Source organism: Geospiza fortis, unplaced genomic scaffold (assembly GCF_000277835.1).
Source record: "Geospiza fortis unplaced genomic scaffold, GeoFor_1.0 scaffold66, whole genome shotgun sequence".
NCBI lineage: Eukaryota > Metazoa > Chordata > Aves > Passeriformes > Thraupidae > Geospiza > Geospiza fortis.
Genome location: NW_005054312.1, coordinates 9,183,760 through 9,210,952, shown reverse-complemented (window position 1 = coordinate 9,210,952; position 27,193 = coordinate 9,183,760). Strand labels below are relative to the sequence as shown.

Sequence of the window (27,193 nt, the reverse complement as noted above, 5' to 3'; positions counted from 1 at the left end):
CATCATCAGGACATCATCCCCTTCCAAGAGGGGAGGACCACAGGAGGATTTGGGTCTGCTCCAGACTCCACGCGACCCCCATGAAGCAGAAAGAGACCAGAACCACTGCCTGCTCTCACTGGAGCTAGAAGAGGTGTTCTCGGTCAAACCACATCAGAGGTCACAGGCAGGTCAGTTCCTGTACAGAAGTCAGCAGGCCCAGCACGTCTGACACCACCTAGATCTAAAAGTGGACTGCCTCTAAAACTCCCCATGTTTCAATTTCAAAAAACCCCAAAGGTTGCTGCTCCTCAATCACTGAAGAGTTTTGGCAAAGGGCTTTAGCTGCTGCACCCCATTTGTATTCCTCTGATGGCTGCCTGTGGAAATCAGTTTCACTCACACAGCTCTCCCCTCTTTGGGGTAAGAAAACAGTGCTCCCGCTTCTCAGATTTCTCACTTCGTGTGCGAAGGAGAGGGATAGGGAGGCAAGGATTTCAGAATAGTAAATACCCAGAGTGACTTGACAGCAAGCAAATCATCACTTTGTAGTGTTCATGGCAACAGCTTTTGGCATTGCAGGCAAAAAACAATTCATTACACAACAAATCAACTACAAGCTTGTATTTACAAGGCAGATTTTCAGTGCAGCCAATTACTATACATGCTGTGGTGACTAAAAGTCTTATGCTACCATTTACAGATTATCTATGAGATGACTCAGTTTTAATGAAAAAATAATTGAGGAATGTACTAAATAAATAGGGAAGATGGGTTTCAGTGGAAGCTGGGTGCCTGTTTTCCTTCTACGCGTGTGAAAACCTACCTGTCACAAGTAGAGTAGAAACCACTGTTTCAAATATTTGCTTCACAATTTGCTATTCTTCTATGATACACTGGTTGGCAGTTTCTTTTCCGGACTGGCTTACTCCCTGGACCTTTCAAAGGTTTCAGGTTGGTTCTGGATGTACACTTATAATGAATATATTTTAACAAGCATGTGTCAGTGAATACACTTTCATGAAAAGCTAGATTCTTAAGAACTTCACTGATGTCCCTGAGGAATGATTAATTTAAAGGTTTTTATATGTATTTTAAAACTTATTTTGGGGTTGGGCTTTGTCAGAGTTGAGCAGCAACTTGCCAGCTCATTTTTCTTCTTTAGAATTAAGATCAAACATCTCTCTAGATAAGAGCATTGAAGCACTGTTCACTTACACTACATCTGCTTTTAACACCGTATGCTAATTAACCTTTGAATTTCTATCCGAATCCCTCAGTGGCCCAAGCTCTTCAGCCATGATTCAGACGTGTAAGCAAGATTCTCAGACACTGCAAAACAACTTAACTACAAGTAAATCAAAAGCACTGGATGTTTACACCAATTGAGAACCCAGCCAACCGTCTTAAAATTGCAGAGGCTTCCACTCAGGTAAGCACCACTGCTGAAGTATTTCTCCCCCATGGATATGCTGCCTTTTTCATTCCTGTTAATGCAGTAAGAAATATCTGCAGCAGCATTTCTGAACCATGGCCTGGGATTTGCTTAGAATTTTCCCTTTCTTTGAGTATGGGCTCTGTTTACCCATTTCAGTCGAGCTCTGTGTGACAAGGCTCAGCTCACAGAGTTGATATTGCTGGGGCACAGGTGAGATGCTCTTCCCCCGAGCTGTCACCACCCTCGCTGCAGAAGCAGCTGCCAGCCCGGCCCCAGCATCTATGGGGGACCCTCACATGTCACAGTGTTGGATTCCCTCTTGCTCCTCCATCTGGGAGCACAGCCATCCCCTCTCCCTCTCAAGGCAAGCAGCCAGGAAGAGCCAGAAGTCACTTCCCACTATTATTTGCTACCTGACAACCCACGTACCAGAGCCAGCTTCATCCGAGAATCTGTCTTTTAGATCTAATTTTCCTTCCAGGCAAAAGGATAGCACAACACTGCTGCCAAGTATATGTTTTGTTATAGCTTCCCATTGCTACTGAATATCACAGTTTATTCCATATCAGGCTGTTAATCAAAGCTCTGTTTTATGTTTTTCAAAGTGTTTTAGAAGGTACATGATCTGAATGAAGACTGCCCAGGACAGTGGCACTGTGCAATACCGCACGGAAATTTCCCTAAAACAGATAAGAGGAGGAAGAAGAATAGCTCCCTAGGGAAAGGACCAACACAGCCACGGCAGTGAGAAAGCTACTGGGATTTATCAGCTTAGCTAGCGCTTATTCCAAAATTCGAATGTTCTTTTCCTTCTCCCTGTGTGGGCCAGTCTAGCACACACTGAAGTCAGCAGGAGATCTACCTATGAGAGTGAAGGGCACATAGGCAAACCTTAGAGAAACTTTTCATTTAGAGAATAACAAAGTCATCTCCCTATAGATGTGAAAGAGCTAAATATCAGACATCCATAGCTACTTTACTGACAGCTGCCCTTCTATACTGATCCTCTGGTGTTCAAAAACCTTGATGTGCCTCTCGATGTGCTGAACAAGAGGATTAGATCTGACCTTCTGAGAAAATAAGCAAGGGAAAGTTGGGGGTCAGTCCACCTTGCACATGAAACAACAAAAAGGACTAAGACTTTGTCCCTAAAAATTGCAGAGGCTTTCACAGTGAAGCTATTTCAGCCATTCCATTTCTTACACAATCCTCCAGTGCTGGGTACATAATTCAACCCCTGTGCTTCAGTTCTGCTCTCCAGCCCTTTGTTGTTTATACTATTTCTCATCAGCTTCTTGAGGTTTCTAGGTAGCAGTGCACCACTACTACAGATGGGCATGCTGTATGACAGTAGCAAGAACAGCATGAGGATAATGACACGGAGGAGGTACCCAGCACACACCTGGCATATGGTTATGAGCACAGGGACAGAACACGAACTCGTTAACACATAATGTATGCTAAGATGCTTTCTAATGGTGTTAATGGGTACCAAGAAAGAGCTTTTCTAACTTTACTGTTAATTACCACTATAACAACTACTAGTCCTCACTAAAGTGTTTTCTGCTTTTACTAGAAGAGCAATTACATACAGTTAGTCACTCCAGTGTTACTTACTCTGAGCTCCATCATTACCCCATCTGGATGAAAACGCACTTCAACCAGAACAAGTATTACAACCCATGTGTTGATTTGATTCCTGTGAGACAGGTCTGAAAATGGAGGTCTCCCACATTTCTATTATCTTGGCATTGTCCTGAAGTAGTTCACTAACAGATAGCACTCAGTAGAAGTGAGAGAAAACACCACAGAAATGGGAAAACACAGTATGGACAGGTGGTGATAGTGAAAAGGAGTGAGACATGCTGTCATCACATACAGTATTTTAGCTGCGCTTAAAAAAAAATCACATAGCAAAAGAAGCTGCTAGCCACACAGTCAAAGCCAAGAATTTTGTTGGATTTGGGCAAGCAGTACAGAACAGCTTCATATTTCCAAGATATACAGCTTTTCCAGAGTGGCAGCTACTTTATCCCTATCATGCTGATGCAAAACCACAGCACTGGAGCCACTTGTCCAAGGTCTGAGCAAACTGCAGAGAGTCTACCCCAAGCCCTGCTCTGCCCTTCCTCTCTCAACAGCCCCTCTCTCAACATATTCAAGTATGTTTGCAAGAAGGGAACAAGTTGTTGTTCAGCCACAATGACAAATGTCCACAAAGGAAGCGTTCACTCTTTATAGCTGATAGATATGTATGTCGAAAAGGTGCAAACAAACACCTTTGAAGCCAACCACCCAAACGTTAATAATCAAGTTTAAGGGCTTGGCATGCTTTTTCAGATGAAGTCAAATAATTATTTTATAACAAGTGCATGTGGAAGGACAATGCAGTGTAGGCAGGTACTGCAGTACAAACATTCACTAACAAGCTAGCATTTTTCAAAGGCCAACGGACAGCTCTGCCACAGGGATACAACAAAATACAAGGACATGTCAGGTGGATTTTGGCAGTGGATGTTATAGCAAGTAAAGTATATATTAAATAAGTATCAATAAATGTACCCTCCAGCTGCTCCTTTTACTCTTTCTTTGCTACTGACACTTATATTATAAAAAAGCATCTTTTTGGCTCACAGAAAGATCTTGTTCAAACCACTTCTTCAAGACATGCTTCGTAAATCCTATTTGCAGCATAAATCTTACCTTTAAACAAATTATATTTAGAGGAAATTATTTCCAAATGTAGTTGCTTAGTATATAGAGTAAAGCCATCCCTTATATTAAAATTCACATCAGTAAAATTTCAGTCTGCACAGCAGCAAATAAAGGAACCACACACAAGTCCACTTAATGTATCTTTACACAGCTTAAAATATACTTCTTCCCAGTTTTTATTAATTTTTTCCAACGAGGTAAAAAAGCTGAAAGCCTTCATAGCCTCACAGTCCTAGAGCCTTTTATCTTATTGCTAGGGTGAGAAATGCACTTCAGTTGGTTTCACCAGCACACCCCACATAAGACAGTCTTTTTAAAAAGTCCCATAAAAGTCTCTTCAAGAAAGAGGCTGCCAGAGCCTGAATCAAAGCTGATGGATGGGAATTACTTGATCAAAGTGCGAGAACAGAAAAGTATTTTTATTAAATGATCTTATGCTTAAATGTCTTTGTACTTTTACTCATTGATCTGGGCTTTAACAACAGCTCTTTCCAAACCTGTTGCTGGACAGAGACCTTTTGTGTACTGCACCATGTCACATACCCCACCCATTGCAAGCAACAAAAGCCCTAATCAATAGAAATGCAACTGGATTTTTGGTCATGAACACAAAGAGTCACTATTTGGTCTTTTTTTTTTATTATGCCTATACATGCAATTTTCTTGGTACTCAAGACAGAGTATTGGTCTAAAATCATTGCCTTGTGATAGTGATTTAGGGCAGAAGAGCTGTAATTACTATCTAAATGTGATAATTCATATCAAGCAATGAGCTTCCAGTTTAGATTGCTAATTCACAAATAACAAACGAGGGGGAGAATAGATAATATGCTGTTTCTTCACTTCCTTTCTCTTGGCCTTTTATCTACCTCACCTCCAAATACCCCCTTCTGATAAAAGTGGGAGCTTCCTGGCTTTCTGGTTCAATACTTTCTTCTGACTTAGAAATTATTCTGAAATACATATTTTATTGCTGATATTCTGTATGTTAACTAAACCCAAACCAAAACAAACAGTAACGCCCGAAGTTTTGCCTTCACCATAGGTCTGTACCAACAGAGAAGGCACCATCAGCCTCACACAGAAATTGCACAGGGGCCCTAATCTGTCGGAAGATAAATGAGAAAAAAGCCAAGTTTCCAAATGCCCTCTGCTGGCACCTGTCAGTATTACTAACAATCCCACCCCGTTCCTAAACTGCAAAGCTCTTTCTAAAGGGTTTTCCTTTGACGATCTCCTTAACAGGCTGCAGAACCCAGCCGTCCTCCTGTCACGGCATCCAGCAGCCAAGTGCCCATCCCTGGGTGTGCTGGCTCACAAAACCCAGCGCTGCTGTCACAGGGAGCATGCAGGCATCACCCAGACCCTGCCCACATCCACCCAGCCCTGGGCACAGCACAGGGCTGCAGCTGTAACAGCATCAACTGTGACAGCTGGCTTTTGAGTTATTTTACCCATTTTCCCCCAAATCAGTGGATTTCCAAGCATGATGGAATGACCACCTTATTTCCAATACGCCCCTTAGCCATCCACTAAGAATTTGGAAAAGTTACTAGGAACTGGTACAGACAAAAGCCACGTTACAGCTCCTTGATATTTCTGCTGTGAATTGCTATTCCTTTACTGTTACCTTTAAGTGACAGGTTGTCACACAGATTGTGTCTGATGATGTTTCAAAGTTATGTTTCGCTTCCACCTTAACAACTAAGCCATGTATCGGAACAGACCAACAATTAACAATACAGATTGGGAATACATATCCTGGAGGGATCACTGACTTCCTGAAGGAGATAATTCTGCATTTCCATGGTGGAACTCAAAGAAATAGCTGCTGACAACATGGGCCTGGCAATAGAGACAGCAACAGGGCTGCCTTTTTGACTTTGCACTAGCTTAGCACCTTTATGCATGACAGATTTTAATTTTGTCATCCTTTGCCATATTTACACTTAATTGCTTTTTGGATGGGGTAGGGTAAGAATTCTGTTTGATCTAGTAACTGGTAAGGTGCCTTGCTTCCTGAGGGGAAATCAACTCAATCTTCACATCTAGTCAAGTGGAGCCCATGATCATTAGCACAATACTAGAAAGATATTTGAGTTTTGACATGGGAAATGCCAGGATGCAAGGGATGGTAGGAAAGGAAGGGCTGTCACTTCAAATACGAATAGCAGCTTACCTTCATTTTGACACTAACAAAATAGACTCCAGGAAATACACCAGTGGTAAAGAAGAATAACATCCTCTAAGGAAATCTGGAAAACAGCATTTTCTACTCAAAGATGCTGGATTGCTGCCTTCCTGCCAGCATGGGGATACCTGGAGATTTCCAAGCTTTGCATCTCTACTACACAGGGAGAGGCTTCTAAAGCAGCTCCATGGTATTCTCTTGCTGATGCTCTTCATGGAATTTCAAATCAAACAGATTCAATTTGCTAGAAAGAGAATCTCACTCCCCAAAGTCTGTAAATTTACTGTGGGAGCCCCAAAACTCCAGCTGTGTTCTTTCCTTCTTGCTAACAGATTTCAAGGGACTTGTACAGAAATAAGCACATTAGAATTAAGGAAATAAACACAGAAAATAAGCATAAGATATATCAAAATACAGCTGATTCATTTAGTTCCATTTTTTTTCTGCAGCAGTAACAAAATGGGGGGAAAACCACTGTAATAAAACCTGAGTAAAACCCAATGTTGTGTCTTCAGGACATTTTTACATAATCTGAACAGGCCCCTGCTAAGTTGTGTCACACTGGACTCCAAACATTGAGAAGCATTTATTAGGTATGTCCCGAAACTGTGCTCTATAGAACAATTACTATTGCCTGGGAAATAATGGCTCTAAAATATTTCATAAGAGAATAACAACTGTGCTGGATATTAAAAGTATTTACTAAGCCTTGGGTTAAAAATGAAGGTATAAAAAAGTACTGAAAAAAAATTACACAGAAAATTAACACTGATCCCTTGGAAACAAAGGATACAAAATACAGTTTAAGACAATGAACATATAACATATCTTATTTAATTCTGTATCATTTACCACAGTAAATTCTTTTCCATGGCTTTGTGGAGAAGGACCTGGGGTCCTGGTGGCTACCACATTAAAAATAACTCAGCAGTTGCCTGGAAGAGTGCAGATCAGCTGTGTACTGGGCTGTATGAAGAGAAAGGAAGCCAGAAGATCAATGCAAGAGATTAACATGCTCCACTCAGCACTTCTGAGACCGTGCCTGCAGATTGTGGCATCACCTCAGGGCTCCTGGAGTGCAACTAACAGAGGGGCACCAGGATGATTAAGAAACTAAAACATGTGACAAATGAAAGGCTGAGAATTGGGCTTGAGCAGTCTGAACAGAGGGTTAAGGGATGGTATTTCTGGCTTCAACTGCATAAAGAGTCTCTCCAGAGTTGCACAGTAACGGGGAGAGGCAACCGCAGTAACTTGTAATAATTAAATTTCTCATTAGGTATCAGGGAGAGGGGGAAAGGAGCAATCACTGGGAGGTAGTTCAACATTGGAATGGGGTCTCTGAGAGATGGGGAATCTCCACCTCTGGAGATGAAGGCAAAATTTAAGATTAGAAAGGCTCTGAGTGATCAACTCAATATAACCTCAAATCTGCTTCTTAGTACAAGGGATGAGACCAAATGACCCCAACATTACTTTTTCTCCAATTCCATGATCTACAGGGAAGTTGGGGCTGTATAACACAGTAAGAGAACTCAAACAAGCTGCACACAGAGAACAACATTGTTCTCAAACAGACTGCACATTGAGGAGTTAAAACACGACCAGAATCACAGCATTTTGGAAGAAGAGTGTGAAAAGGCTGCCTGGGAGATGGAAGATGAGCCTACTGTGTCCCAGATTGCATTCCAAACACTAAATGAGGAATGTATTTTTACTGAGCGCAAGTCACCTGACAGCAAGGGATACTTTGGCAGACCTAACCAGCAGTGAAAAGGCATATAGAGACTTTTTATAAAATTATTGGAAACTTGGTTACAAATTATAAGTGGCTTGTCACAGAAGGGACATCGAGAGTACAGCCATAGAGGCACAGGCTATATATATGGTTAAGCTAAAAAATTAGATATATGGTAGAAAAGCCAAACACACTGAATGCAGGATAAGGCCCAAAGGATATTGGTCAGATAAAAAAATGGATGTACTTTAGTTGACCTGACAGGTATATAAAGCACAAAACTGACAAAGTAAGAAGTATTGTGCACTGATAGCTCTGCAAAATTATAACTTAAAAATAGGAGAGAAGTAATACTACCATAGATTAGAGAGAGTCACAGAGTAAAAGAAAATACAAGTATCACAGGGTTTTTCAGTCATTTTCACTCCCAAAGCATCTGTAAAGGATGAGACACAGTCACCATAAGAAATGGAAGAAAGAGAACATTTCGTCACATATTCACCTCTTCCACTTGATGAGAATCAAGTGATTCAAAACACAAGGAATGGCCATCAGATACAATTGACCAAATCACAATGACAGATGCTTACAAAGCACAGAAATCTTCTGGAGAAATATCACAGTAGCACAATACAAAGTGGCATACTTTTCAACCTCAAGTCCTCAAAAAAGTGTCATGGACAGGGCAGCTCTAAAATGCTTTAGAAGGCATTTAAAGTCCTTGATGCTCATCTTCCAGGTAGAAACTATGCCTTCCCCTCCCTCACTCCTGGCCTGTGGTAAAGAAAAAAAAAACAAACCCAAAAGTGTGTGTCCAGATCCTCTGTATGCCCTTCATTGGTATGGCCCAACAAGCTTTAAAACAGAGGTTTTTTATTTTATTGCCATCTGACAGATAAAGGCACTGGGCACAAATCAGGAAAGATTACTCAGCAGAGCAGTGAGAAAGATATGAATGGAATGAGTCCCTGTATCCCAGCAGCATTTCTTACTCATTAGATCAACACACATTTTATTGTTCATATTTTTGTTATTAGTCTCGACCCACAAAGGACCCAGACTGAAGACAGTTCAGCATCAGCTTACCTTTTCAGCTTGCTAAAGCTGCATTTATATTTCATCCAATGCATACTGATACCTCCCATATGACTGGGCTCTGTCCTCTGCACTGATACTGAAAAGCTCCACAGCAGATCAACAACTCCTTATTTTTAGTGGGGTTTGTGTAACACAGGAACAGCTTCCACCACACAATGCTCAATGCACATTAATCTGTAAACAGAACTTAAATATCCCTCTTCATTTGGCTTGGACTCCCAGCAATGGAAGGAGAAGGAGAGGAATTTATATATCTATAAATGTTGTGGCTAGCAGGAAATGCTTTCACAAGCAAAGAATAACAGAAAACAGCCTAAGCAAAGACTATCAGTGTAACAAGTCAGAGGCATTTTAACACACCTATAAATTCATCTTATAATTGCACTGAAAGCTGAACTTGCAGTGATTGCAATAAAGATCTCCTTGTTCACAGCCTATGCATCTACTGCATCCTCACTGATTAAGGAATGTAAATCAAGGGAAATGTATGACTTCTGGAAATAGATGCTGAGCTACATATTAGTTTACAGAGTCACAAAGAATTCATGCCCAAAAAGACAAAAGGAAATTAATACGGTGCTATTTCTAACTTCTGCCATTAAGTAAAGAAGCAGATCTGCCAGGCAAGGATGCAAAGCTGTGCATCTGCTGCCTATGACAAGAGCTTTCTGGCGCCAATATTTGGTGCACAGCTACTTCCATTAAAAAGCCAAAGAAAGACCTGGGATCTGCACAAAAGCATGTTCCAAAGTATAATGCATCTGGCTACATGTTAGAGCCACTGTTGATCTAAAAATCGATATAACATAGGCAGTGTGCTTTGCTCTAGCATTTTCCTCACAACACACATTTCTCTGTGTGGCATCAAGAGAGGGTTTGCAGCCATTTCCCCCAAGCCAGTGTTCCCAGGGGGAACAAATTTTACTGGGAAGGTGCTGACCCCAGACAATATGCTCCCATTCCTTGGCAAAGGCAAATCAAGTGTTTTCAAATTCTTCAGAAACAGTTTGGTTTCTCTTGGGCAACTTTGTATTTTGCTCCTCTGTGCAGCTGCTTTGAATCTATTGCTCTTGAAAGGCAATATATTGATAGCCCTGACTTTGATTTAACAATGTACTGAGGCAGTTCCCTCACGCCAGCAGTGCCAAGAGATCCCAGCTAGCAGGAAATTATTGATCCTGCCACCTAACTCAGCACTGCAGCGCCATTTACTCAAAGTCCTGCATTCCTCTGTGTCTACAACATGTGCAAGTACAGGCAACCACAGAAGGAAGCTCCTACTCAATGACCTGTCTGTTAAATTGCCTACAACTTAGTTTATAAAAATCCCTGTCAGTAGAGTAAGCTTCAACCAGTTTGATATAGCCACTGGCATACCTGCTAAAGCTGCCATACACAAAGCCTGATTATATTGGAGCATTTCATGAGCTGAACACCTGATTCACTTCAACCAGCTAGAAGCCACTAAATTCATCTCACATCCTTGAAGACACATCAAATCCAACAACTGATTTGCAGTGGCTTCAAAGCAGCTGAAGACTCTATTTCATTACAAGCTGCCTAAGCTCATGCATTTCCATCTCTGGCCACACAGCCTTTGCTTTGAACTGCACAAATAGATTAAGGTCATTGTCAAAACAATTGGACAATGTCAGCCTGGATGAGCTGAACACAGACAGCAGTGGCTGTATGGGAGAGCAGACAGCAGCAAGCAACTAAAGGAGAAAGCAAACTGTCTTTCACAAAGGTGAAAATGCCTGACTTTTCAGTGCTAGAACCCCAGTGGTCTGGGATATTTTAGGCAGACACTGACCAAATGGACAGCATTAAAACTACCTCAGTGCCTGCTGCAGTGAAACAGAATAGCACATTGCATAGGCCAGCCAGCACAGCTCTGAGCAGTCACCATTATTGTTGTATATTAAACATGCCAAATGGACCCAGTGCCTTATACAAGAAATCTGGCTGGTTTTGCACATTTGGTTTTGTGCCAAATTAGAAAATTATTGCCAGAGCAGATTTTAACAAGGAGAATTGTGACTGCCCATCACCCTTGTTCTCTTCTTGGGTTAGTGTCTCCTGCGTGGCATTTCTGAGTGAAAATGCTGGCCCTTGTGCATCTGAGAATTCTCCCAAAGTGACAAGGAAATCATAGCTCAGCCACAAACTGGTATAGGAAAACACAACAGCAGTAAAAAAACTCCCCACTATTAGGCGGCCAAAGCATGAAGAAGTACAGGAGCAAGATCTGCTTTGATCAATTAGCAATTTCATGCCCTCTATATGCCTGGTATGTGCACATAAATAAAGTGTCCCTGAACATGATGCCCTCCCAAAGTTCAGCAACAGACAGACTTTGGAGTGCACAGAGAGATTTTCACCCAGGCCTGAGCGTCAGGAAGATGCAGGCAGCAGCTGTGGTGCTATAAACCCCTCTCCTTGTTGAACCCTGCTGCTGTCCATCACACCCCATGCAGCCATCAGAACCCTTCACATTCCTCCACATCCAGCCTTCTCTCTTCATCTGCTGCTTTATACCTACTGAAGAGGGCAAGGGCAGAGTGACTTCTTCATAACTTCAAACCAGCTAACTAGTTTATTAAATTGAAACTCTGGAGAAAACTTTGGAAGCTCTCTTAGGATGGCCAAAAAACAGAGAGACATGTTTCCTTCTGCTGGGGGAGGTCAGGGATTGGGAGGGACAGGACCAGACTGGCAGGACTACCTGAAGTATCCAGGAAATTCAGTAAGCCACAGAGAGTGAGAGCAGAAACAAGTTCTCCTGGTCTGCAGAACTGGTGATGGAAGTGCTGGGGAAAAGGGAACAAACCTGCTGCTGCTGGAGAGAGACAAGAGGCAGCAGCTTAGTTGGCAGGTAAAGAGAACAAAGAGGGACTGCAATTTGTGAACAGGCCCATGAGGGACAGAGGGAGATTCTGATGGGAGATTTCAGTCCTTTCTGCAGAAAGACAAACACAAAAATACTCGTACCAAAGAACCACACCCACAAGGCTGATACCAAATTAGCTTAGCACATGGCTCTGTTGATTCTGGCCAAGTATTTTCTGTTTGATGACAGACTGAATTGCTGCTCACTGAACCAGGGTTATCTCCCCCGTGCATTACCAGCCTGGCAATCAGAAGGGAACCTGGCAAACTGACTAAGAACAAGGACAAAGTAATCTTCTCTCTGAGGCCTGCTGCCAAGCAACAGGGCTGCCTGCCTGCCAGCAGCAGCACTTACACCGGGGACGTGCTACAGGAGCTGCTCTCTCTTCCCGGCAGGTAAGCGTGTGTCACCTTGGGCCAGCCCATCTGCTACCTTCACCACTTGATGGACACGGAGTAGGATGCAGGAGGGGCACAGCAGGAGCTAAGAAAATAGCTTTTTGGCTTGTCTCTGCCATCAACTCTCAGTCATGCACCCCCGAGTGCTGGCAACAAGGCACCGGCTGGCCTGATCCCATGCTCTCCCTCCCCTGCTGCTCCAAGCACCATCCTGTGCTGTAAACAAGGCAGCAGGAGGCTCCCAAGGAAACCAGAGCTCCTTGGTACTCTGACTGGGATCTTCCAGTTCATACAAAGAGGGCAGAGCAAGGTTGGTCAGATTCCATAGCAGACCTGATGAAGTACAAGGACCAGGATTGCTCCCAGGACTCCTCAGGAGCTGACAGCACAACGGCTTGGCCATTATGCTCCAAGCTCACTACTAGCTATGTCATAAGATTTCAGTGCTGTTCACCACTCCAAAGTGGTTTATTAAAAAACTGCTGGGTGATACTCTAATGGTGTTTCCTTTGGTGCTGCACTGAGGAAAACATCTGGAGAGGGTGCAGGAGGGTGAAAAAGCCAGACATTTACAAGTACATAACAAACTGTTATGTAAACTCTTGTGAAAACTCTTTCACGCAAGAGCTCGTTGATACCTGCTCTGTGGGCTCTGATGGTAGAATGACACACTAGAACTCGCCAGAGTCCTCACACCCATGCTTCCACAGGCTAAGGCCCAAATTATTCTTCACTACCTAGGAAACTTGCTGCTTCCCAGAGAGTTGACACTTGAGTACCAAATAATTTTCTCTCCAGACTGGGTTATATATTGAAGGATATTGTGCAAAAGAGCAGAAAGTCTTCCCCTAACACTCCTAACATTTCTGGTTCCTTTCCCCCTTGTTTTTCCACAAGCTTTGGCATTTTCTTCAGCTTGTGGGGAAAAGGGAATCATACTCCTGTCCCCCAAATCAGGTAGTCTAGCGCAGCACCCCAGCTCAAAGCTGGTATCTCCCTTAATATTCCTTTAATCCTGTCCATGGTAGTTTTGCTACAGAGACCTCATCAACCCTCAGTTTGCATTCAAAACCAACTTGCTTCCTATATCCTCTTCTCTGGCAAACCCCACTGTCAATTATTAAAAGGCACTATTCTTTATACACACCCACAGAACATAGCTAAAGTTGAGAGTTTTTAGCTTGGAAATTATATTACATTTTAAATTGTACTTGTAAGTGGTTGCAGAATGTTTTAGCAGCTGCTTTCTGGCCCTATCCTCATTCTCCACTTCTCCCTTCTCATTTCCATTTGTCTCATTCCACTGGAGTGTTTTGGACTCTCTGCTGATAGTTCAGATGGGGGAATCGAAACAAGTTTTAATCAAGCATTCAAATCACTGCAGGTAGACCCATTTGACAGCTTCCACAACCAGGCACTCTTGTGACAAAAGCCACCAGTGCATGAAACTCACATATGCTGAGCCAAAGCTGGAATAGTAATGCAATAAAAACACCAGGTACGCTTCCCTGAAGACTGCTAACTATACTGTGCAGATAAACTTACTATTCATAATGCTAATTCATCACAAGAGACGCTAAATTGCGGGAAGAGGGGAGTGGTTAGGAAAATCTCCCAGAACCCCAAGGTCAGTGCCTCTTCTCCATAGGCATGAAACAATCACTAGATAATTTCTTGGAAAAAACTTCTTCTCGAGTAGCTCTTGTTGTCATAGCTGTCCTGAGGAGCACTCTCTCTCCTCCACCTGTTCTGTGGATCCTCAGAAAACTGAGGTCACCTCCAGGGGTTAGCCAAGGGGTACAACACCTACAAGAGGCAGCAACCATGCACAGCACTGTGGATGAATAAACAGTTTGGTGCTGGGCCCTGACAGCACAGTAACCACAAAGAAAAGTTCACTTTTCTGAAGGTCCAAATCTTTCAGCTAAGCCTGAAGAAAGTTGTTCCCACGCAATAAAAACTTTAAAGCAGGTCCCACATGGAAACTGTCACACAAGATATTTTTAATTTCAGGAAAATGCTTCTCTGTGTTCATGCAAGATACATTTTTAGAAATACAGCAGGGTCATAATAATAGTCTATCTAGTCCAAACTGACACTGGGGATGGCTACCTCACTTAGGGAGAGGTGGTATTATACAACTGCATTTCTAAGGATTTTATTTTTCAAAGTACTGAGCACTGACAGAAATCACTGTCTCTCTTTCACATCCACAAAAACTTTACTCCTAACTTTAATGCAAAAAAAGTTTCAACAACAATGGATGCCCTTAAGAATTACACCTGAAAATATTTGTTACAGAAATATGAATACTGGCATAAATGCAGTCTGAACTGAAATATGCAGCTGCAAGCACCAGAAGAAGCAGGAGGACAGTGTTAAAAAGGGCCTGTATTGCTAATGAGACCACACCAAGGCTGTGACAGTGTCACATTCACTGTTCCTATCTTCCTTAGCCCATGAGGAAAACAAGGAATGGGTGATAAACTGGCCTAGGATTTACGGACGATGACATAAGCAAGGATTTGCAGGAAACCACAGCTCTGCAACTGCTGCTGAATCCCAAAGGCACAAAAGATCTCTCCAAAGACATGCTTGTTACATCAGGAAGAACCCCAGAAACTGAACATCTGGCATCCTTAGTCCTCTGCATCACATACAACTGATCCTTGCCAAATCCCCTCTTCTAGAGCTTTGGGGACATGGGTATGTCTGTACAAGAATGCAGATGAACAAAATCTATAACAAAGTTAGCATCAGCAGGTAAAATCAGCTTATTGGAAGATTTTTTTTTTAAATAAATACTACTTTCCCCTTCCAGAAGGGGGAATAAATACATAACTGTATTTTGTCATGCTGATTTTCTACCCACAATTTCTGTGTGACTCAACCTCTAACTGCAATTTATGAAGTTTCCTTCATAAACTAAAACTCATTCTCTGTTTGTCCATCCTGTATTTAGAGCACCTCAGCAATCTCAGAGTTGCTCACACGTCAGACTCTGCAGGTTATCCCATGTGGAAAACTTCTGCATCAAAATTACTGTGACACTTCATGGGAACTCCTGGTTTTTTACAGCTCAGATAGTAAGGACTGAACATTCATTCTAAGGAGGCTAACAGGATAGACTATTTTATATGACAACTGACAACCTATTTATATTAATATTCATCATATACCACCAGGATTGGAACTTTAATAAAAAGAAGATTTTCTTCCCTTGCAGAAAAAGAGAAATGCTTCCAAAACTAATAGTACTTTTAGGCATCTTAAAATAAATTTAAAGTAAATTTTATAGGACGACTGGTGCCAAAATGTCTGTCTTGTTCTTATGATAAAATAGAAATTACAGTAATACAGTTAATGAGCCACTTCTATAGGCCACGCAGACAAGAGACGCTGCAGTACCAAACTTTTTAGTCTCCGAGTCTGTTGAGGAAAATAGCTTTATAATTCATGCACATAAAAAAAAAACTCCACTAAAAGTCAGACCAGACACTGAAATTCCAATCTGCAATAGGCTGTCTGTAAGATATAAGGCATCTCCCAGCCTCCGCTAACAGGGAGCAAAAGAATTGTATCCAGCCTGTGTTGGAATGATACATTTCCTCCTCCCACTTTCTTTTCCTGACAAGATTAGTTCCCCTGGGATGAAGGAGAAGAGAAGCATGTGGCAGTGATGCATACAGTCCTGGTTCTGTGATAAGCAGAGACTGCAAACCCACCACGCTGAATCCTGCCAAACATATGCTCATGTGAGCGAGATTACGGGGCTTCTGGTGCTTCAGTTGTTTATTTCAATCATGCCAGGGAACTGAATTTACATCTCCTACCCCTACTTTGCTTCCTGCATTCCAAATTGTTTATGCTACATTATTTGGCCATAAGAATCCATTTAGAAGGAAAAGAAAGCTCTGCAAACTCTGTCAGTATTCACATGCAATCTAATGTAGGAAAAAAACTGAAATTCAATGAGAATCTCATCAATAATTTGTGGCATACATAACACTTGAAAAGATTAACTTCTTTAAAGGTCAGATTCTACCAGTGGATGGATAAAACCTGTCCTACCTTGTGGATGAATTTACCATTAAGAATGCTGTTACTTGCCTTAATGAGACACCCCTAACATTTGATACTTGTGAAAAGGTATTAAGACATTGATCTTTTTTAAGTTCAATCCAGTCATTAATAGAACTTGGGGGAGAAATGGTATATACATGCGCAAACAAATGCTACTCAACACAAGACCAACGCTTGAAGCCCTAAGCAGCCTTCATAAATAATGTTCCACTTTCAGCAAATGGTGATGCATCACTTCTTGATCCTTCTCAAAAAAAGGAAAGGTCTTCTCTCACTCATGTTCTTTATGTAAAACAAAAGTTTGATTTTGGACCCCTGGGGCCAAAATCCCAGCTATAGGCCATTTCAGAAAACAAAACTTACACCTGACAAAATAGCAAATACTATTAAGCACCTCAAATCTACTTAAAATCACAAAGCAATGAGGAAGTCAAGGTTTATTTTATTGGGGATTCTGTGCTTCAAACACAGCCAGGAATTGGCCACAAAAAGGAGAATACAACTTTTCTAAAACATTGAACAAATTAGAATTCAAATCTTTGTTTCATAAATCCAAGTTACTGTCTTGGTATCCTTTCACTTTAGGGTATGAAAAGAAAAATCAATAAACTGAACAATTTCCATAGCTATTACATACACTTCCCAATTTCAAATAGGACCAGGAAAGGTTATACAAAGGACACAGGAAAGAACATTGCAGTGGCATTACCATAGGATTCAGAAAAAGTTTGGTTATGAACAGCAACTAAAATGGGTTATAGGATTTAAATCTGATGCCCTGAGACTAATTTGTTTCCTGAGTCAGCTGTGGCCTTGCACAGAGTGTGTGGCAGAATTGCAAGGTGATACTGCTCACATATTTTCCGTAAAGCCCAATCTATTAATCGTGTGGTTTATGAATCCCATCATACTGCAAGTCCTGGGGGCTTACTTGTATCACTGTAAACACACCTGAGCTTTTTGTCTCATGAGTGCTTTTGAGATCTCCAAAGAGATCTCCAAAGAGACCATTCCGTGGTCACTTTTGTCCTACTATTCAGTTTGAGTTGTTCTCTGCTTGGCATTCTCTGAGCTACCAAGCATTGCTATTCTGCCACCACCTGTGTTAGCTCATGCTCAGCTTCTCAGATGTTTCACCGCTGTTGTTTTCTGTACATAAAAGAGTGGATGTAAGGAAAAGGCACCTCAGCTGTCCTTTACATCACACAGATACTTAGGGGATGCGGCTGCATGGAGAGAGGGAAGGATACAGCCTCCCAGCTCCTAAACTTGTGTCCTCCTTAGCATTAGGATCTCTCCTGGTTTTGAGCATTGTACACTTCTGATGAAAGGGACTGACTGTGTATTGCATGCCTACATTCATACATGCTTGGTCGTTCCTCATTTCCATGCCTGCTGATCATATCTATTCCTAGCAATTTGTTGTCATCAACTCTATTATTGTGTGTGTTGTACCATTTGCTTCTCCTGTAGATTAGCTCTGTGCCAATGTTTCCACCCTCTTGTTTCACAGAGCATCCTTTCTGAGTCATCTGTCATTTTAGCACCAGCACATGTGCTCCTGGAGTTTGCTTACTACAGCTCCAGGCTCCCTCCTCCCCAACCTGGCTCCCTCCTACTCAGGTACACATACACCAACTCACAATTCCCACTGGTCTCCAGACTAGGTTTGTCAGAGTGGGGCAGAAGTTCAGACAGGCCAAATCTCAGCACATCTTGCTGCTTACCAGTTAGTAGGCACCAGCAGCTACAGGTAAGAAAGCCAAAAACTTGGCGGGGTGGTGTGGGTTGGGTTGGTACAGCTGCCCAGCACAATCTGTGAAGCAGCGTGCACTGCTTATAAAGCTGCCTGCCAAGGGAAGGATGCAAATGTCCAGCCTCTGCTCATGGCATGACTAAGTTGGCAGCATTTCAACTGGAAAAAATCCCTATTCACTTCTCAGCCCTGTCCTTCCTGTAGGTGTATTCTGCATCACCTGCCAGATGGCCCCGTTCATGCTGAACTTGTGCTCCCATCTCCTGCTGAGACAAGGTGTCCCACATTCACTCCCCATCACAGGACACTCCTGTTTTCTTACACTAAATACACCACAAAGTAGACTTGAGAAGTCCACCTTTCCAGCTTGTTTGTCAGCATAGCCTCTTCTCCCTCCCACAGAGAACACAGCTCTTGACATCACCTCCCACAGCAATAAAAAAGAAAGGCTTTAGCATTTCCCAGCAATCACATTAACTTTGAAGAATTGTCTGGCAGTGGCATCTGCTGCTAAGGATACAGATGTACAGGATGAACTAAAAGGCGTTTCTCCATGAAGCAGATGATATCACTGCACATACGTCACTGTACCAATATGTATTTTTCCTCTCATCTGATCAATGATTTTAGCTTTGGCAAAGGCATCAATGTAATAGCTTTGGGGGACAAACAACTTCAAACAAACTTTGCAGAAATCCTAGCAGTAAAACAAAAACATAAGGAAGAATTTCTTTATGTTTCACTGAGAGAAGCTGTGCTTCATTTTGAGTGGAAATTTTGTGTATTTAAAACATAATTAAATACAGCTCCAGGGGGAAAAAAAAAACTAATAGCAAAACAAACATAACCTGATGTAGTTCGTAGTAAGAACCTGAATATCCTTACAACTGAGTTCTGCTCTGTGGCTACCAGCCTTTTCTAATGGAAACATATACACATCCATGTTATTAGTTCAATATCAGGAAGGCAAATTCAGGAAATTCCATTTCAGCAAAGCAGATGAGAATTCAGAAGAAATTAATGTGCAGCAAGTATGAAATCCAACAGAAAAATCTCCCATTCCATTTTGGACTTCAGAAATAACTACAGTAGAATAGACCCTAGAATATTCATTATAAGGGGGATCTAACACTCAATTTATAATGCAAACCCTGAGAGCATATTGGTCACTTCCACAAGCACTGCAAAGGGACCTAAATGGGCTGCACAAAAATGCTATTATTATTATTATTACTACTACTGTTAACCATCAGGGTGATTTTTTTTTTAAGGTGGGCCCATGAGAACACCATAAAAGGTCAGGTAAAAATACACAAAACAAGTGCAAAGCTGCTACAAAAACAAAATAGTGATTTTTTTATCATCTGGAATGTTTTGCTCCAGGCAGCATCATTCTGGTATGGATGGTCCAAAATGGGTATCTATTGCTAAGGGCAGGAACAGGGCAAGGAGAGCCAGGCCTGGTACAGGAGGTTGAGTTGTTCAGGTTTGTTGAGTCGATTAGTCTGTGATGAGATCCATTACAGTTACTAATTCCAAAGGCATTAATTTAAATTAGTTCACAGGCTGCTCTAAGTTCTGCAAAGGATAAAAATTTCTCTTCTGGCTTCATCAGTTCTGGCTATAGTTACACTACTGGATCACATTCAAAGGCCTTCCTTTCCAAATCTTCTGCAGGATGTACACTAGAACTGGACTTCTATGTGGCTCATGAGGACATTCATGCTTATATTAAATAAGATTTAAAATTTATTTCTGAAGTATGAAAGAAATCAACTACTAAATGAGAGCCTTCTGCTCTGTGCAGCATATTAGACAATATCCAGATTTGCTGAGTCAATGCTTTCATAATTTTTGTCATGCCTAAAAAGTACAGCCCTTTTGAAAATGTTACAGCTTTTTATTTCAAAATATGTAGAAAATTATTTGGGACCCAGCTGCAGTCAAATCTGCTGAAGAAATGTTAAAGCCTTTCTTTCTTTCTTCAGTCTTAATTTGAGGAATCTTTTTTCAGGGTCTGTAGGTTATGGGTCTGCAAGAGATACTTGGGATGTTTTTGCTTTGTCTTCGGCATTAGCAAAAGTGAGCACAGGATCATGATGATACCTCAGCATTAACAATGTTTTGAGGATTTGGCAAGTATACAATTTTTCTACTTGAAATAATGATTTTCAACCATTACTCCAGGCCAAGTACAACTGCCCTACAATGCAGCCAGCCTTCCAAGGACTCTTACCTCCTATAGCCTTGTCCCAGACCTGTAAAGGTATTTTTAGTTTCCTAATAAAAGAGTGAAGTAGCACAAGACCTTTCCAAATCTCAACACCAGTCTTTCTTGTTCACTTACCAAGGCATTGTGCTCTAGAAGACAGTCTAGAAGATATATTTTGTTGGTCTAAGGATTATTTATGTGGACATTATCCTGCCAGATTTCCTTTTTGTTATCAATCTGCACACAGGAATATTCTCTCTAGCAGTATGCTCCAGCACATTGACCCATCAGACCCACTTCGGTAACAAGCTGAACATGACCAGAGGGGCTTAGCTCTCATTATGGCCTTTTCTGCCCTTGCATTCTTTTATCAGACAGCTTCTGCTACATTACTCAATATTCTTCAGTCAACATTTTGAATTGTTCGCCCCACAGGTAAATTCATTGTTTATTCCTGTCAACACAGTGGCTTTAGCATTGACAGAGGAAAGGCAGAAAAGCACCAAGAGCCTGCTGCTTGCATGCCACCTCCTGGCATATCAATCCCACAGAGCCATGTCCTCACTACACATAACCCTAACAGAATAGTAGCACAATAGCTACAGAAATTGGGGGTCTGAAATTTTTCTCTTGTGAGAAAGGGGGGCTGGGCCTGTTTAGAGAAAAGAAGATTGACAGGAGACCCCATTAAAGCATATGAATATTTCAAAGGCGGGTGCCAAGTGGATGGTGCCAGACTCTTTTTGGTGCTGCCCAGCAACAGGATAAGGAGCAATGGCCATAAACTAAGATATGAGAAGTTTCACCTCAACATAAGGAAGAACATTTTGCACTCAGTGTGGCAGAGCACTGGAACAGGATTCCCAGGGCAACTGTGCAGACTCCCTCTACGGAGATATTCAAAACCCACCTGGAAAGTTCCTGTGTCAGCTGCTCTGGGGGACACTGCCTTGGCAGAGGGGTTAGACTGGATGATCTCCAGAGGTCCCTTCCAGCCCTAATGATTCTGTGAGTCTGTGAAATTATTTAAGGATCATTCATAGTATCATCCTGCTAAAGACAAGGCAATTTTGCAAGTGAAAAAAAATTGACCCATAGCATTTATGTAGTTTTTATCGGATCTTGCTCACATGCCTCATGACTATTTGCAGTTCCTCCCGTAAGCCATGCCAAGCTTTGTACTTAGAAATGTCCCTCATGATGGGGCTTCCTAAGTCATCCATACAAAAAAAGACATGATACTTCACAGCACAGTTCTGGCTGGAAATAATCTAGGAAGCAAATGCCCTGCAATTCCCAGCAAAGACATGAGAGTGCCCAGTGAGTGGGAATGAATTTTTGCTGCCTCTTCTCCTTCCATCTCAGCTGTTCCACTGCACTTCTCAGACTGAAGTGGGAGTGCTGACAGAATAATTCTCAGATGGAAACAGAAGTCGTCCCAGTCAGGGCTCTTCTCAGACCCTGAAGGCAAAAGGCTATTTTAAATGTGCTGACCATCAGGCATGTGGACGCCACTACAGGCTGTGCACTACAGACTGGAGAAAGAGAAAACCCTCCCTCAATAAATTTTGGACCCAGGTCTCCCTTCAAACTCTGACAGTCACCACTTGCAAGTGCCAAGAGTATAAGAGCAGGGCACAAACTTAGAAATAGCCTCCATGGTATCCAGCCTCCAGCAACATGTGTCTTGAGAAATTCTGAAGCTAGAACTGGTATATTTATGTTTAAATGCTTTTGACAGATATGCTGGCATAATATTGTCTAATTGCTTTTGGAACCCAACACATCCAACAGCAGTAAGCTCCTGAGGTTACCCAGTCCTTACCTGTTCTACATTTACCACCTGGCAGTCTGAGAGGTTGTCCTACAGCTTTTGTACTGTGAGAAACTGAGGCAACCAAGCATTCCTGACTCATATCCCCATGCTGACTGACTGCCAAAGGCTACACGTGCACCCAACCCTTCCCTCTGCCCAGCTACTCCTATCTGCAACAGCATCAGCCACAGTTGCAGGAACAGGTTCTCTGCGAGACACTGAGTTCAGTGTCTGCTGCAGAGGATTAAGGACATTAGTTTCCAACTCAAAGCATGCAATCATGCAGGATTATAGAATCATAGAATTGGGAGAAACTTGGAAAGACCACAGGGATGACAGCAGAACAGCTTGTGCCTACGTCCCCCCAGACGAACACCTCATCATTTAACAAACCTGAACCTTCTGTGACTGAAGCCCATTACTTCTTACCCTACAGCTACAGAGAAGAGCTATTCCCTGCCTCTTTCCAGCAGCTATTTACACATCTGCAAAATGTTGTTAAATATCTTTACCCATCTCTTTTTAACCAAAGAACTCCAATTCACAAACTCTTCGCCTGAGATTTTATTTTGACCTCGATCGTTCCCACTGCACTCAGATCAAACTGTCCAGTTGATCCCCGTCTTTCAACTGTAGCTCCCAAACTCTGAACTATATTCCAGCTGAGGCTATACTTAGTGTAAAGGAGATAGATCATTTTACAGGTTTCATAAGTGGTATATTTTGGTTTTATGTTGCAAGATGGCTTTGCTTTTTGAAGCAACACAGCATTTGGGACATAATTTCACCTTGTAGACCACAATAAACTCCAGATCTTCTCTTTGTAGACCGATTTGTATTTGTGCAGTTGAATATTTTTGAAGTGAAATATATTGCATTTATCCACTTATTTCAGGCTGTATCTCCAGTTTGTCAACATCATTTTGGCTACCAAATGCATTATCAGTCTTCCCTGTCCCCTCAAAAAATTAGATCAAGACTGAACAGTAGCTGTAACAAAGTACATGAGGATGAAAAAACCTTCAAATTCTAAAAGAGTATTTTTTAAATTGAGCTATGAATCAAGGTCTGAACTACCTTCAAAATAGGTCCTTCTTAATATCACAGGTGCAGCTCATCTCTAATGAGGTTTCACAGAATAATTAAACGCAGACAGCTTGGGCAAACATCCAAATCTTCAGTTATTCACCTTATCTAACAACTCTGGCAAATAGTTGGAAGTGTTGTAATTCCTAACACAAAGAGCACATAATATCTGGGACCACTGAGTGAATATTTGAGATACTTCTCATTGCTTTATCCACAGTAGGCAAAAATAGCATTAAATAAAGTGCTGAAGTTAGAAAACACTTTCTCATGTTCTGTTATTTTAGGCAGCTCTGCTATGGGTACAATTATACTAACAGTTTTGCTGTGTCACTTCTTTAAAATACCCATTCATCTATAATTGTGCAATGCTGATGGCTAACCTAGGCCCTGCAATGTATTTGTAACTGTTGCTGAACCTCCCAAAAGGGGAGCATACAGTGAGGCCAGCACACAGAACACACACAGGTAGCCAGGACTAAAGCATTTGGTCTTGACCTCAGACTTTATACAACTCTCGGAACATACTTTTAACCATCCACACCCATATTCACTCTCTTCAAAAGAGCTTTTTTAACAAAAACACAAAACTGTTTTCAGAAGTGGAAGGGGCCTCCCAAAAGTGGTGCACTGGCCATTCATTTGGGCAGCTCTGAAGGGACAAAGATGGCATTAGCATTTACATTTGTGATAAATGGATTTTATTCCTATGATACCTCTGCTATAAATTAATCCTCATTATACAAACTGGGAACTGAAAAGCAAGAAGATTAGGTGACTGAATTCCATCAGCAAGTCTGCAACAGAATCTAGGTCCTGCACCCAAGCCCAGTGCTTTCCACACTAAGACGTGTCAAGGAAAATAAAACAAGATAGATTTTTAAACTCCTTATGTTTGCTAATCATCCTATAACTGAACCTAACACCTCACTAACTTAGCTTACAGCATGGAGCTACTTTGACTTACTGAGTTTTACTCCTGATCTTAGAGCAATATGCTTCTCACTTTCCAAAGCTGTTATTCCAAGTGAGATTTGCCAAATTCACTTTGGTTATGTTACAGATCAGCCTCACAATGTGGGAGTGCATGAGAAAACAGTATCCTCTGCTCTGAATACCAGCAATGCTCAGGGAAATAAGCTGTACCACCACCCAGAAATGAAGAAAATGAGTCGCCAATAGCTTTGGCAGTTGGATTGCTAAAGCAGGACCCCCCAGCCCCAGCTCCATGCTAAGCCAACAGAAGCCCACCCAGCAGTACAGGGGCACAGCACAGCTGCAGGTGCCCATGTCACATGGAAAGTGCCAGCAGAGCAGAAGCCAGTGCCTGCCCCTGCTCCAGGCATGCAGGGGTAGCAAGAGCAGATACACAGAGGGTCAGACAAGTGTGTGTGCCTGCACCCCAGGGCCCAGAAAGTGACCAGGAGAATGCACTTGAGCGCTGTGGCCTCGCTGTGGCAGGGTTACCATGCGTGGATTTGCACGGCTTTGCCCCGGGCACTAATGGAACGGACAATCTGCACACACGGCCTTCCAGCAGCATGAAATCTAGCAACTCGCTCTGGAAGAAGGATCACACAGTTACTCAACTCACGGGGCACGCCAAAATCTGCAGGAACATCTATTTCTCAAGGTCCTACTAGCGATAGCCTGGAGCAAAACATATTTTAAATGTCTCAGGGACAAAAAAAAAACCACCAAAACAACAGGGTTTTGTTTACCCCGTTCAAAGCTAAAGTTGGTCACAAAAAGCTTGGTAGTTTTAAAGTAACACTTTCAACCCAAAGTCCTGACTGTAAATACAAAATTTTCTCTCATGAAATTATGCCATGTTTTAAATAGCTGAGAACAGTAATTTGAATTCTTTCAAAAGGCAATTTAAACCTGCACAGATCTCATGAAGCTTTAAAGAGATCTATGAGTTAAGCAGCCATGTTTTACATACAGTTTTAAAAAGCACTCTCACAGAAGGGTTTCAAAGGACTACTATTTACATATTTAAATTCCCAGGAATTTCCAGGCTGGAAAATTTCTGAAAAAAAAACTGCCATGAAAAATCAAGGACAAACACTGACACAAAACAGTGTTCAGGTGGGAATGAGCAGCATGCCTTTCCAATCACAATATATCATCCCGGGTCTCTGGAAGCTTGTAAGGTGTGAAGCTACAAGTCTCTGTGAAGCTGAACTCACACAGAACAGACACATTTTAGAAGCTGCCTTTGGTTGAGTGGAAAATTTTGCACGGCTCAGTAGATCTTTAATTATTCACACTCAAGTAACTACGCTCCTACTGGAAATCAAAACGTGAATGTACAATACCTTGCTGGGAGTGTACAAGCAGCACAGGTCCTTCCCAGAGTATCAGCGGAGCTGGGCTCAGACTCATCTCAGCCAGCTGCTCCCCTCGGGGTGTCTGCAGCCCTCTCGCAGTTGGTCTCGCTCAGACCGAGAGCTGAGCCCTGATTCATGGTTTCAGGCTCCAGCCATGGAATGCAGCCATTGAAAACCCAGAACTATTTTTACCCCTGAGCAGCCACAGCATTTCTGCCCCATAAAGACTGCTGAAGCTGATGCCTTACCCTGCACACACACCCACCCTGAACCTGACCAGCTAAGATGCATGGTTCCCTGGCATTTAGTGGGGTTTTTAACTGCACAGTTGCTACCAACAGGACAAAGCAGCACAGCCCCTGGCATTATTGTCAGCCCTCAGAAGTCAGACATTTGATCCCAGTTGTCAAAATTAGAAATTCCTCAGAAATGCTTTGCTCTGGGAGACAAGATTAGCTCAGAGCAATGACTGTCTATATGGTTTGTCTTGTACACCACCAACCCCAGCCTGCATTTAACAAATACGTGCTCAGATCTTCAGCTGACAGGCTGCAGACACACATAAAAATCATTACGTGTCAAACAAAATCACAATGTGCTTTAAGAAAAATCACAAGGTCAGGCAATCCCAAAAAATTCACAAAACAGACCAAGATGGCTTTTTATATAAAACATTCTAAAATATGGAATTATCTTACGTAAAAAATTAGCAATAAATCAAAGGCAAACACCTGAACTAACTTTTCAAGATTATACAGAGAATATTGACCACCTGAAATTTCCCAACTCTGCTGTCTCAAGTCTACAGGATTCTACAAGTGTACTTCAGAAATAAAAAATACTGGAGGTATAAATAACAATAAAAACCAACTTTTTTTTTTTTTACATAATCAACTATTATCAACACATTATATAATCACTTAAGCAGAGAACAGTCCATAGGTGTATAGCTGGACATACATATAAGGTCCAAATACCTAAGAACCAGCAGACTCACTCACTTGCTCATATTTTGCTTTAGACAATGAAAAGTAACTGTAGGCATTTCTCAGAAATATGTGGTTAAAACACAAGGGGAACAAGGCAAAACTGACAGACCTACTGACAACAGTCAATTATTAGTACTTAACCTGTGGAAGCACACGAAGGTTGAGATAAGAATCAACAGCACTGCATCACACAAAATGCCATCTGGAGTTTCAAGGACAATATAAAAAATATTGTGCAAAGGCTGAGACTGCCAAGGTCATAGGAAGACAGTTATGGTCACCAACAAGCAGCAAATGCCACAATCAACCAAGCTTCCTAATGAGTTTTGGGGCAGCAACCCCTCTGTAAGGTCCCTTCAAAAGGCAGCTGCAATGGAAGCTACAGTACACACAAACACTTAGAGTAACCTTAATGCTATGTGTAACTTACAGACAAATTTTGTGACCAGATACACCCAAAGCTGGGGCAGT

General features: G+C 41.9%; 1 protein-coding gene across 3 annotated transcripts in view; it reads right to left on the bottom strand.

The window, feature by feature from the left end:
• The window catches only part of TSPAN4 (tetraspanin 4), a 398,612-nt gene that overhangs the window by 200,850 nt on the left and 170,569 nt on the right, over nucleotides 1-27,193 (bottom strand). The window contains exon 1 of one of the 3 annotated variants that reach the window (XM_031055727.1): nucleotides 25,722-25,819. The exons of the other annotated variants lie outside the window; for them this stretch is intronic. Coding sequence (XP_030911587.1) covers nucleotides 25,722-25,788 — 67 coding nt within the window. The 5' untranslated portion in view covers nucleotides 25,789-25,819. Of the gene's footprint in view, nucleotides 1-25,721; nucleotides 25,820-27,193 lie in introns of those variants that run through there. 3 annotated transcript variants of the gene reach the window in all.